This window comes from Brachyistius frenatus, unplaced genomic scaffold (genome assembly GCF_029030835.1).
Source record: "Brachyistius frenatus isolate BFR_SWC_R1_liver_20210118 unplaced genomic scaffold, ASM2903083v1 Contig_38, whole genome shotgun sequence".
NCBI lineage: Eukaryota > Metazoa > Chordata > Actinopteri > Embiotocidae > Brachyistius > Brachyistius frenatus.
The window spans coordinates 3,106,723-3,120,111 of record NW_027210637.1 but is presented as its reverse complement, the minus strand read 5'-3'; the positions used below and the strand labels follow the sequence as shown (position 1 = coordinate 3,120,111).

At 43.8% G+C, this 13,389-nt stretch overlaps 1 protein-coding gene across 4 annotated transcripts in view; it reads right to left on the bottom strand.

Annotated features, from left to right (window-relative positions):
- Nucleotides 1-11,936, bottom strand: part of stxbp5a (syntaxin binding protein 5a (tomosyn)) — a 90,234-nt gene extending 78,298 nt beyond the window's left edge. For all 4 annotated transcript variants that reach the window (XM_069701815.1, XM_069701816.1, XM_069701817.1 and 1 more), the window contains exons 1-2: nt 11,336-11,936; nt 8,978-9,075 (exon numbers count right to left, since the gene is read on the bottom strand). In XM_069701815.1, coding sequence (XP_069557916.1) covers nt 8,978-9,075; nt 11,336-11,473 — 236 coding nt within the window. In that variant the 5' untranslated portion in view covers nt 11,474-11,936. The remainder of the gene's footprint in view (nt 1-8,977; nt 9,076-11,335) is intronic.
- Nucleotides 11,937-13,389: the final 1,453 nt, after the last annotated feature.

The following is a 13,389-nucleotide window of genomic DNA, read 5'->3' as shown; positions in this document are numbered from 1 at the left end:
TTTGGCTGAATGTTACGGCCTTGTTGGAGTTTACAACACGCAAATATAGTGACCACGAGCAAAGACACACACCTACTGTATGTATGCAGCTGAAATCACACACTGATCAGTATCTGTCTGCAGTAGCCTTTATCTCACACACACACACACACACACACACACACACACACACACACACACACACACACACACACACACACACACACACACACACACACACACTCATCTCAGCACACAAACACAGCGACAGGCTGGTACTTTGGGAATCTCTGTTTTTGCGTGCATGTGTCTGCGCGCATGTGGAGGACGTTGCAGACAGAGACGGAGCATCTAGATTTTCGTAAGGTCATAACCAACCATTTACGCAGCCCGCAGCCATTAGGTGCTCACGGTTTGTCACCCGTAGGCCATGAAACCACAACCGCCTCGGTCTCCTAACACCCCTGTTATACTACAAACATCGGCGGGTGAGGGGGGGGGGGGCTCTTAAAAGGAGCTTAAACATCTTCAAACATTCCACATTTGTCCACCTCCCATCATGGTACATACTAATCGTAAAAACCTATAATGTATGTGATCTCGTTAGACATTGGCGAACCTCACTGCATTAATGTGAACGGTGACATAAAAGCTAATAATAAATGATTTCTGATTAATTATAATTAGTTCATCACGGTGGTTGTGGTCGGAAACAAAGTGCATGAGGCAAACATAAAAAATGCCATTAGAAAAATTATACAATCCTAAAACAACTACACAATTACAACCATGGGAATGTTAATTACAGAGATATAAAAAATAAATAAATCAAAATGCAGTGCAACAGTCAATGAAGTAAGAGAGAGCATTAAAAGAGGGAGAAATACAAGTATTTCAGCGCTGTGGCCCCGTCACATAAAAGGCGGGGGGGAAAATGAGACGACAAAACCTTTGTGCTTCATGGCATTCTGTAAGCCAGGCCCCTTACAAGCACCACAGGGACTGTGCCAACCTGACGGCAGAAGTTTGACTCAAAACTGCCACACCTCAGCAACGATGTCAAGCACAAAAAAAAAAAAAAAACAAGTCTCACTAATGTTGAATTCAAACCGGCACCTGAACAGACGTTCTTTTATTTTTTGCTCATCAAACGCAGCATTTTTATTCAGTCAAGGAGAAGCCTTTCACTGTCAGGTCACCTTGGGAATAAACAAACGCACGTCTTCAGCTGTGACCTTTTCTTACACAAAACTACATCTTACTTTGTCTTCCAATTCTTTCCCTCGACAGCAGGACACACGGAAAGCTTCCGTCCCCGACCTGTGGACGAGCACGTGTTTACAGACGAGACGTTGCTTCTCAACAATCTCCTGGCGCACACTGTGTCTACTGAAGGTAATTGAAAGTCATCACATTGTCATTCAACCTCAAAAACGCATTTAAATTGATCTCATACTGCTCGCTCTCTGTCGATGTCATGTATGATTTATTAAATGACAGTGACGTTTCAGTGAGACGCTGGATTTACAGCACGTATGAAGAAGTGATATTTATACGACTGGACAGGCGAGAGCTATCAGCACATGCCATAAGCTGCTCCGGGCAAGTCACAAACAACAACTTGTACTTCAACCTACCCAGAACTGCGTTATTTATAGACAAAGGGGATATATGGATTATTTGTTTTTTTTAATATTTTGCTGCTGATGTGATTTTTGCAGCACTGCCATTTATTCCTCGGGGAGTTTACTAAAGTGTCATGAAAATGAAAGCCTCAGACTTACAAGTGAAATCAATAGGAGGCATAGTATTACCACAGGCTAAAGCACCATAACCCCTGAACCAGACACACCATACAAATCCAATAGAGTGTGCTTTGAGAACTAGACTCTTGATGATAAGGGACCTCTGTGGTATAGGGAAGGAACAGCGGTCAAACCCTTTGGTCATGAGCGCCGTTACATTAGAGAAGTATATTGACCAGCACTAATATGAGTGCAAATCAGTACAGCAGGAACAAGTGGCCTCGGCAATGTTGGAAATGCAGTTATGAGAAATAATTCCTGTCATAAATCACAACACACCGACAGCACTGTGTGTCCCCCCGACTGTCACCGTCTGCGAGGCCGAAGGGTGCAGGAAATCAGGTTCCAAGAATACTCCACACAAGATGGTTAAAACGCAGCGCCAATCTCAGATCATAAATCACTGTTTTAGTTATAACGGCAATGCATTCACGAAAAATATCACTGAGATCAAGGCAACATGTTTCAGTAAAGTCAGACGGAGCAGTTAATAAATTGATCTGCTAAAAGCGAAAGCTTTTGCACATGTAATGCTGTTCTGAATCTCTTGGTTCCCAGGAAAACTGTGTGCACGCACAGCTACGGTTGAGTCCTAAAATGGTTTAAAACTTTTCATTTCCTGCCCACATCTCCCATTTGTTTAGCAACACCGGGTGTAGTAGTATACCTACTGATGGCACCAGTTCCACCAATTAAAGCTCTGTAAACAGGATTAAATCTGTCACTGTCATCTTCCTACTACCTAGCTAACAAAGATTGACACAGTAAACAACAACTCTTAAACTCGTTCAGTTCTTCGATTCCTCTGACAAAGGTTAAACTCTTCCAAGCAACCGTTGCCAGAGATTGGATGTCATTAAAGTATCGGTCGTCTTTGTTTTCTCTTTCACATGTTTGGCTAATCTGCCGTGCAGACCCTTACAGTATTTAGCCACATCACTGGGGTCTCAGATCTCATCAAATAGTTATTTAATCTATACTTTCAATTCATACTTTTATCACTATAAGGCATTATGATGACGCAAACTCTGTTATCATTAGCCTGATCAAAACCCTGCAGTTTTACACGTCCACCAGCAGTCTGAAGACAGCCAATCGTCATTCAGTGCAGTAGATACATTCTCTCGATGTATGTGTACAAACATGAACCCATTTATTCTCTCCAGGCCACACGACACTGTGTATTTACGATGAGCCACTCAAGCGTTGCCTCCCTTCTGTTGGGAATAATTAGTGAGCCGGTTGGTGACCTCTCAGGCATTGCTACTCTATTTCAAACACACATGCAAGTCCCCCACACGTTCACTACTTACAGCTTGGTTTCTATTTTTATTGTGCACAGAGTCAAACGTCAATTTTTCTCATTAAATGTATCTTTAGTGAAAGGATAATCATAATTTAAATACAAAACCTGAAGGTCAAAATGAACTCATTAACTTCCAGACAACACTTATTTATTAGTAAGCCTCTGACAGCAGCCCACGGTGTTAACCTGTATTGAGATTTCTTGTCCTATAATAACATTGTTTTTAAGTGGACAGAAATACTGCATGGCTTCCTGAATTGTGATGAGTCACCGGAAGGAGAAAGGCTGGGTGTCTGTGCATGGATGAGTTTTTGTGCATGTACCCTATTCCATTAGTTATCTGGATAAACACAACTAAACTTCGAAGTCATGTGTCCCACTTGTCCATGCAGACACACATACATGCATAAAACTATTGTTCCTGGCAAGACAGGACTGGACAGACAGGGAGCAAGGGAAGTAAAAGTTTGAGTTAAATGTACACTAAATTATTGAGGAGAAGCAACATGGCAGCACAACTTTAATCACCCTAAACCCAGATCCCATTCGGCGCTTGTCAAGGCTGAAGGACTTAAGCAGAACACACTGTCAGGATATTGGACGGAGAGAAGCAGCAACTGCATTGTTGTGGTACTGATGCAGCAAAATTTGTTTTCCATTTCTAAGAAGCGATAGAACACAGGAGGCTGAGTGCTTTTGGAGAGAATGAAAGATGAAACCTGGGCCACGAGGGGTCTTTGATTAAGAGTACTTCACTACAGTGCACAAGCACAAGCACAAACACACACACGCTTTGTTGCAGTAATGGTGTAAAGTTGATGTGCACTGAACTGACATGAAAGCCACATCTCGGAAGCTCCCTGGTGACCTCATCACGGACTCTGCTTTCAAATTTTTTTTGCAATACCATCTAGCAGACACAAGTTGACTCATCCAACTCTACCAGCAGCTCTTCACACACACACACACACACACGCATATGAACGCACACACCATTTGCCTCTCTCATCATATGCAATAAAATGACTTAGTTCTAAACGATTCCCTCTTCTTTCCCCAATCCTTGTTCCACTTGTGTAAAAAGTCAAATGAGGTCAACTGGGATGAGACACTAATCCCTCTTGATGTTTAGTGATACCGTTTCTCTTTCAAACCTCTCCATTACCCCATATGCTACGGCGAGCTAAGCCGCTATACATTGAGACAGGAAAAACTCGCTAATGAATTTTTGTAGACGTTCCCACCGGAGTACAGTTTATAGTGTATGAAGACGGATGCATGTACCGATCACACGTGCTGAAGTCATTCATGCTCCCACTACACGACACACTGACGGCAGCAGCAGTTTAACTCCTTTAACGAGAGCGTTGCTGTCAGGCTCGTCTTTGCTGTGCTATGCTCCTCCGGCACGTTGCATAACTGAACACAGACACACAACTTTAACATACCTTCGAAAAGAAGCCAGAGTCGCTGTTATCTCACATTGAAATTAAAATCCATTATCAATATTACGGTATTAACACTAATAATCCATAATGATACCAGATTGAATATCTATAGCATTACTCACATTAAAAATGCAAGACAAGGTGCTGACCTTAAAAGCATAGAATCAAAGAAAGTATATTCAGATAGTGTACTGTTAGAGTCGTCTGTGAACTGCACTGTGAAACAAGAGCTTGCGGTAGATTGTATCAGGATCCTTCAGAAAATTCTCACCTGAATTGGAATCCAATGAAATTGGAATCTAAGTTTGTTCACAAAGAGAAACATCCATGTACACATGTGGTGAAGCTCTCCTGAAACTGCGAGCTACAATTGAACACTTTCCTTTGTGCGCACTAAACCGATGAAATTCCAGCATCTGCTGCTGAGCAACGATTTCCATTTTAACACTTAAAATTGTTTCCATTATGGTGCAGTCAGAGAACTCATGGCTCAGTAAGGTTTTCCTGTGGCTGTAGACGTAGAGGAAGCTTGAAGCACAGTTACGGAGTGAATCAGAAGGAGGATTCATGATGAAGATATGTCAGAGTCAATTTACGCCACAACACAAAAGCTGCACAGGGCTACAGCCAGTCACAGCCGTTACTGCAAAGCCTTTGTGTTTATGGGTGTACAAAGTTGTCTCTGCAAACATGTGTGCACCAGCGTCTGCTTGCATTTGCAAGCGTTTGCCCTTTTGTGTATGTCAGTACAAATAATATATATCTGTAAAATATTTGCGTGCACGGTCATTAACATTTGTATAACTCATCGAGCATTGTGTGTGCGGATCTGCACAAACGTGTGTTGTCTCTGCCACCTCCGAATGTACATCCTGAAATAATAACTGTGTGTGTGTGTGTGTGTGCCCTCATTTGGACGTACGAGTCTTATGATGTCCTGCGTCTGTCGAGGAGATAATCTGGCAGAGCACGGACTGACAATTTGATCTATTGATCTGCGTCTTGCAGGCTCACAGGGAGTCTCTGAGTTATAGTGCTGCCATTTCTCCAGGCCACCACCAGTAAAGAGCCATCTCCCCGGAGATGTGAGCCGCCACGTTGTTACACAGCAGCACGCCACCCAGAAAACACACACACACAAATACATATAAATGACTCTGGATTTATGGCGATAAGCTTTCACAACTGTCCATTTTTCAGTCAGACAGTGGCAAAATCTTCCATTAACAACGGCATGCTACAGTGCTCTGGAAAATGTGTTAATTGTTGTGCTTGGAGTAAAAAACACAAAATGAACCAGCAGAAAATACAGCTGATTATTCAAAGTACATTTGTAAAAGTCTTTTTTTTAAATTATTATTATTATTATTATTATGCAAAACTACTCACATCTACTGTCATTTTAACATGTAAGAACTTGGATTCAGTCCAACATTAGCCTTGTTTACAGATTTAGATGAGGAAATATCTGACCCAAAGGTAAACAATACATTCTCAGAGTTCTTGTCAGTTCTACAGACACATTTAAGACGGCACTTGTTGCACTATGACCTGAGTTTGGATACATATTGTGTCTGTTGTCGCTGGCCTTACGATATTACTTTGTGTCAACAACCTGGTTAAACTAAAAGCCAAAAGAGTCTCGGGAGTTACGGGTACTAAGTGGCATCAGTGCCAAGAATTTTGTTCTGTCGGGTCAACAAATAAAGGACATATGGAACAAGAAGCCGGAAGGTTCCTTTGACTTCACGCTGCACTACCTTTTATCAGAAGCACTGTCTCATCACTAAAACCAAAACTGCTTCTTTCATGCAGCCTTTTGGAGCGCCGCTTTTCTGCTTATTTTTCTAAAAATTACAAAGCAAATCCAAAGGATAGCTAATGTGGGGTGACTGCTTGCGCAGCAAAATCTGTTTTCTAAATGCTCACGACTTCTTTTTGCTCCTGAGATATTGTGCAGAAAACAATTCAATGTGTGTGTGTGCACTTGGGCATATCTGTCTCAGTGCATTATCACACACAGATCAATACGGATTCTATTCTTGGCCATTAGATCTTGAAAAAGGGAAAGCCTGCCTCTCTTACTCTTTCCTATCTATTCCCTCTCTCTGTTCTCCCTCGTCTGTTGGCCTGTCCTATCCGCAGGCTCCCCTGCCAAACCCCTTTCTCTATTCCCCTCTTTCCCTCCTCCAGACAACACCAAAGGGACATTGTCATCCATCCCAGCTGGACAGTGAAGGCAGCAGCAGAGTCAGTGGCGGGCATCAAACGCTGGATAGTTTTTGGGGGGAATCACAGAAGCGATTGGCTTTACGGCTAGAGGGATCGGACGTCTCCTCTGAGGGCACGTGCACACACAAACAAGTACGCACATATTCACTCGCGCACATGTACACATCAGCAGCATACAGCTCCTGTTTGTGCTGTAATTCTCAGTCCTGTGCCACGCTGCCAGGCTGAGGCCCTTGATCTGCCACTTCCTGTAATCCTCCATGGAAGAGGGTTGCTGCCAAATGTCCTGGCAGGCCAACCCGGCAAACAAACACGCACAGACATTGATATCCAGGAAAAGCCACTAACTGTGACCTCCAGGACATGGATGTGTATCAGCGCAGGAGTCCCTGGATGCCTCACTCAAAACCTGTAAGAAGCCAAAAACTAAGATACATCCTCGAACAAAACCCGCATGCGTCAGCACAGCCATGCAAAAATTATGAATCATGAAACCTCCATTATACCTCCTTCATCTGTGCCACAGCGGTATCGTAATCATCAGATAAAGAGACGGGGATGACTAAACAGCAAAATAACAGGGGAGGAGAAGCAGCACCAAAGAACAGATGGATGACTCCCAATTCACCTTCCACCGACTGTGATAAGACTATCTGGTCCACATCACCCAGAGAGACTCCTCTGTTCATTCAATTTCAAAGTGACCAGTTACAGCTTGCAGGAAAACATCTGACAAGATCATTTTACCCAAACGCAGAGAAGTCTGAGGAAGAATGCATTTTGATCTCTAAGCTGATTGGCTATAGGCTCCTTGGATACAGCTTCTTATTCTGAGTGTGCCCAGTTTGGAGCTCACAGGAGTAATGTACCAGCAAGAAAGACATAAGCCCCATTTAGCTTATTCACCACTTCCTTCAAAAGCCCTCACATATCAGAGGAGGGATTTCATCTCCAATCTATTCAGACAAATGTACCACTGACAGAACCTGCTCTGGTCGGGTTGTGGTTTCTGTTGAATCTGTAAATCTTTAGGAAAATTCAGTCATCTGTAGAAAATAAGGAACAATTTTATGTCCGCTGTCTGCCGTTAAAAAGAACAAGAAAACATGCTAAGGGTCCACAGGCCCATCATTCTTCCTTCATAAGTCCGGTAAACATCATCGTCTGCCTCTGACTCTGTTTTTACACAACAATAACACCGTTGGTTGTCTGTTTTCTTGTTTGTTTAAATCTTTGCACAATTGTTTAGTTAGTTTTAATTGAATTGAATTGAATTATTCTATTTTATTTTATTCTATTAATTGTATATACTGTGCATTTTTATATTTAATATTTTACTGTTGTTTTATTGCTTTCCTGTACCTATAATGCTGCTGTAGCGGGGGTGGGGGGGGGAAGGTCCCCTTGTGGGATTAATAAAGTAACTATCTATCTATCTATCTATCCTGTCTTTTACCCTCCCTTATCCTGTACAGGTGAACGAGACAGAGTCACAACCACAGCTTCCAGCAGGTGGGAATGAGGGACAGCGAAAGCGGACAGCTCTTCATCACACCGTAATGAGCTGGCAAAGGTTGTCGGACAGGCAGGAGAACACATGGAGGACCTGTAAAAGCAGCCTCACGCAGGCCAGCTCGCGGGCGTTCTCTGAAGCTATACGACTCCCTGCGGTGCCGTTTCGTTGCAAGCTGTTGTCCCTGTTTGTGTAAATGTCTTCATATTGCAAGGAAGCAGACACGAGCTATCGCTTATGCTGAATTGCAACACGTCCCTCAGCATGTGGCTTAATGTAAACTTTTCAGGGACTTGTCGTGATTTAAAATATGTGAACAAGGTAATGCCAGTGACAGCAGCTAAAACGTGCAATTCAAGGACTGCCGAGTTAAGCTTATTGTTGGTCAGCGGTTTAAGCATTATCTTAACGTGATCACATTTTGAACACGGACTTTAAGGTAATTCAAAGATCCTATTCTTGATGCTGAAGCTCACAAGCGCACGGAGGTCCAGGAGACTGTGAAGCCATTCTATCAAAAAGTCTCGAGCACACCCTAAAAATACACCGAAACTCAACTGACGTACATCAGCAGCTACAGCAGCTCAGACATCTGTTCACTTACCTGCTACTGCCTCCCAGGAATGCAGCTCCCCGAAGGAGCCGCCACAGGCCACAGCAACTTATAACAGCTCAATGGCAACTGAAAGGATACAGTCTGAGAGCTCCCCTCTGGTTGCCTATGGCCAGTATCTTCTGCACAGGGTCAAAAGCCATGGACGACGGCTGATAGGGGAAGCCATGACGGACGGTCTGGTGTGATATGCAGACAGATGAAAAACACAGAAGAGAGAAGCGACAAGAGTGTCAGAGATAATATCATTTTGCATTTCACAGCAGGGGTGGTGTTGTGTCAGAAGATGTCACACACCTGATTTTGTTAAAACAAATGACCCAGATGGATGCGGAAAGTGTTATGAAAAAGAAATGTTAAGCCTGACGTTGTGCAGACGAGCGAGAATGTAGGAGAGGAACAAATGGTCTTTGTGTGCATCCCCTGTTCTTCATGATAGGCTGATATTTGGCCTCGCTATTTGGGATCCTTTTAAAATCATGGGCCTATTTTGAAATGCCTTCTCTCTCGTTTCTCTCTTTTTAAGTCGTTTTGCCTTCTCTCGCTGCTTCCAACATGAAGTCGTGATTACGCTGAAGTCTAAAGGCATCGATATTTGGTTCGGATTTGTTGCTGGACCTTCTGCGGGAGTGCATTGCATTGTAAGGTGTTCCCGTTTCACTCTCAGTATATTTGTGTGACTTTAGTTTTATGGCATCAGTCAGCCAGTGGTGGGCTGTTGGATGTGTTTGCTTAGTGGCAGAAGGCTAAAGCATGTTACATAAGAAGCACTCAGTGCATCAGAGACTCCTGCCTTCCTTGTAGAGAACCATTATAGCGAGTTTCTGTACAGACAGCCAAGGTAGAGGAGGAAGGCTGAAGTCATATTCAAAGACACTTCAGTCCGATGTCTGGCTGTTGATAGATATTTTTAGGTATAAAACCTACAGTCAGTAAGTTGGTCTTTCTAGCCACTAAACCACACTATCTCTCAAGCGCTCAGGTGTGTTGAGCTGATCCTTCATCATTTTCTAATTATTATTTCAGGCACTCGATCTTATTAGTTCTGACAAATGTTAATCTGCCTCAGGTTTGAATCTCTGTAGTTTAAATTGGTGTTTGGTTGGTTGTTGGTTTCTTAAACACACAAGTAAAACAGTCACATGACTTCCAGCAGCACACAGAGACTCCACCATGCAAAAATGATGAAACCTATCATTGGCAAGGTATTGTGGCAGCTACTAGAAGCGAAGGTTGTGTTTTCAACACCATGTTGCACTAGAAAAACAACTGCAGAGAGCTATTAAACCTAGACGATCTGATAGATTTAATAATAATCACACAGTTTAAGACATTAAAACCAGAAAAGGAATCCACAAACAAGCCGTGCCTATAGGTCAAATATGTGGGGAAATCAATAGAAAGCACAAGCACACAGTGGAGTCTATAAAAAGGCCACACCAAACCGTTGGAGCGCAACTGGGGAAATCCTGATCTAACTTCACAGCAGGGTAAGATGTAGCATGCACAGCATGTAAATTGCGTGAATGTTTAATTATCCGATCCATTGTTATGGCCAATTCAGACAGAAGAGGGCAGGCCATTTCCCCTCTCACTTTAGACGCCATCAGTCCCCACTGGACCAATGATCTGGGGATAAAGTGGTGTGTGTTTATGTGTGTGTGAGGGAGACAGCAGAGGAGTGTGAGAGGAGTGTGTGTGTGTGAGAGAGAGAGAGAGAGAGAGAGAGAGAGAGAGAGGAGAGAAAGGATAAGGTGATGGAAGAGGAGAATGGAGCAACACGACAAGGAAAAGACAACACGAAAGGGGATGAGAGAGAGAGAGACACACACACACACACACACACACACACACACACACACACACACACACGCACACGCGCACACACGCCAACTACCAACCACCGTTTTGCTAATCCAAACCTAGCAGATTATGCAAGAAGGGATCAGTTCAGCCCAGCCCCTCGATATGACAGTTCACGCCATGCGCACATACAGCAAACTGCTATTTCCACAGAGAATACACACGTACAGGTCTGCTACAAACACAATATAGGATTTTAAAATTGTGCCAAGTAAAATGCACTACAAAAAGATGCAACCAAATAATATGTATTGTCCTGTCGCCAGAGTGCACTCGCCATACAGTATGCGCATTGCATGTAGATATGTTATACTGACTGCCATGCCTTGGACAGGCACAGAACCCGAAAAGGAATTTATTTCTAAAAATGGATTAGTGCCAAATATGAATTTGCACGTTAGTTTAGAAAAAAAGACTAGTGTTAAACGATATGCCATTAATTAAATAAATATTTGGAGCTCACATGCACTTTCTGTCCTGGAAAGGGATAAGCGCAACACAACATGTACACATGATAACAGAAAAGACTGCATGCAGAAGTGCTAATGAATACAGGTGTAGAATAAAATCATGAACCTTGCAAAGCTGGAAATGCTCGGACTGGACGGTCTCCTGGATCAGATGGTTCTCCTGTGGCCCCACTTGGACAGACGGTGCAGAGGAGGACACCTCTTTCAAACCGTCCAGCACCTTCCTGATGTTGAACTTCTTCATTTTCAGACTGCAGAACACAGAATTGAAATCACCCGCAAAAGAAAAAAGGGGATCGCCACTTTCTCTCTCTCTCTCTCTCTCTCTCTCTCACACACGCATGCACACGCTCTCTCTCTCTCTCTCTCTCTCTCTCTCTCTCTCTCTATCGACTCTGATTTCCCCCGTGAATGTCACATTTTAGAGCTTGTTTTTTTAGCGCAGTCTCCATGCTGGAAAGCTCGGCCGCGCAACGCACAGGTCGCCCTCTTGACGTGTAAATTTGGAGACGGGCGGCTGGGATGTTGGTGCGTCGGTGTAATTTGCTCGGAGTCCGTGCTGTGCCTCACTGCGCCTCGGTGGCTCCGCTCTTCCTCTCGGCGTCCCTCCCCTCCCCTCTCAGCTGTGTGCGCCGCTCAGCCAAGGCGGAAACGCAGCGCGGCGCGGCGCAGCGCGGCGGCGGTGGTGGTGGTGGTGGTGGTGGTGCCGCTGACGCTCTTGCGCATGTCTGACAGAATAGAAGCTTCAACACAAATCCCGCCACCTCTCTCTCTCTCTCTCTCTCTCTCTTCCTCGTTTCATCTGCCCCCAGCGACAACGCCCCACCCCCCCCCTCTCTCCACGCACACATAGTACCTAATTTTGCTCCACTGCACCTGGTGATGCTGGTGATGGTGGGATGCTGCAGCGTCGGGAGTGTCTGCGTGGAGACAGACAAGCAAACAAACCGGGGCTCTGCCCCATTCTTTCATCTACACCCTGTCCACCCCGCCTCTCTTCATGTGCCTGCCTGGAAGATTCGCCATATTAACGGGCATTCAAAACAACAGTTTGATGGCAGGAATTAAATGATCAAATCTCGCTGTGTCGGACTCGGAAATAATCCCATGAATGTGACTACATTCTCTTTACGACGTAGGCTATTTTTCGTGGTGGGTTGAGACAACAACAACAACAACAACAAAAACGGAAATAAAAGCATCACTTTATCCGTGTATTAATTTGACATTTGACCTATAAGTCCATGAATCGTTTTTTGTTTGATCAAAAAAGGCTTATCGTTGCACACGGTATACAGATATATTTCATTTAAGAATGCTGTAGGGTTGTTTGCAGAGGAGCAGCACATTAAATAACCCAACAGCTGAACAAGCAATAAGTCTTTGAGTATCCATGGCAATGGTTGTTTCCTCCTTATGCTGGAGTCCAACAGTTTACTCATAGCCTTCCCGTTAATGTGAAGAACACGCCGCGGCTATTACAAGTATAGACTCCATGCAGGAGTAAAAGTGCAGACTGTGGTGATGTTTACTCTATCTGCCAACCAGGTGATGTTGCATTCTTCCCCTGACAGTATTTACACATTGAAACATTTGAAAGCCTGAGTGGCTACTGGACTGCGGTGTGCTCAGGACTAAACAGGTGGTTCTGCAGAACAGTGGTGCTGTAACACCTTTTAACAAGGTGCTAGAGTGTGAAGGCGCTACAGCAATATGGACTTCTTGAAAATGATGAAATCTCAAAATATGATTGAAGATTTTTTTTTCTTATGCTTTGCAACAAAGTACAGGAACATAAATAATCTAAATAAAAAGAGTTACCTTCAAACCAGTCGTAGCAATAAGGGATTAAAGATTTATTCATCTCTCAGATGTGCTTGATTTGAGACATACATGTCCATTCTCTCCAAGCACTTCCATACTATTTGGAGAATGCTGAACTGTTTGCATGTTCCCCAATTGTATGTGCAGGTTTCCGAGGAGGCTACAATTTTCTCCCACTATTCAAAGGATTCAGTGACAGTAAACTATGACAGCTGTGACTGTGACTGTGCATGTCTGATACACTATCTGCATCAGCCTTGTGACAGACTGTTAACTTGTCCAGCATGGACCATACTTCGTGTTCAGTGTAAGCTGGGCTTCAGATCCCTTCCACCT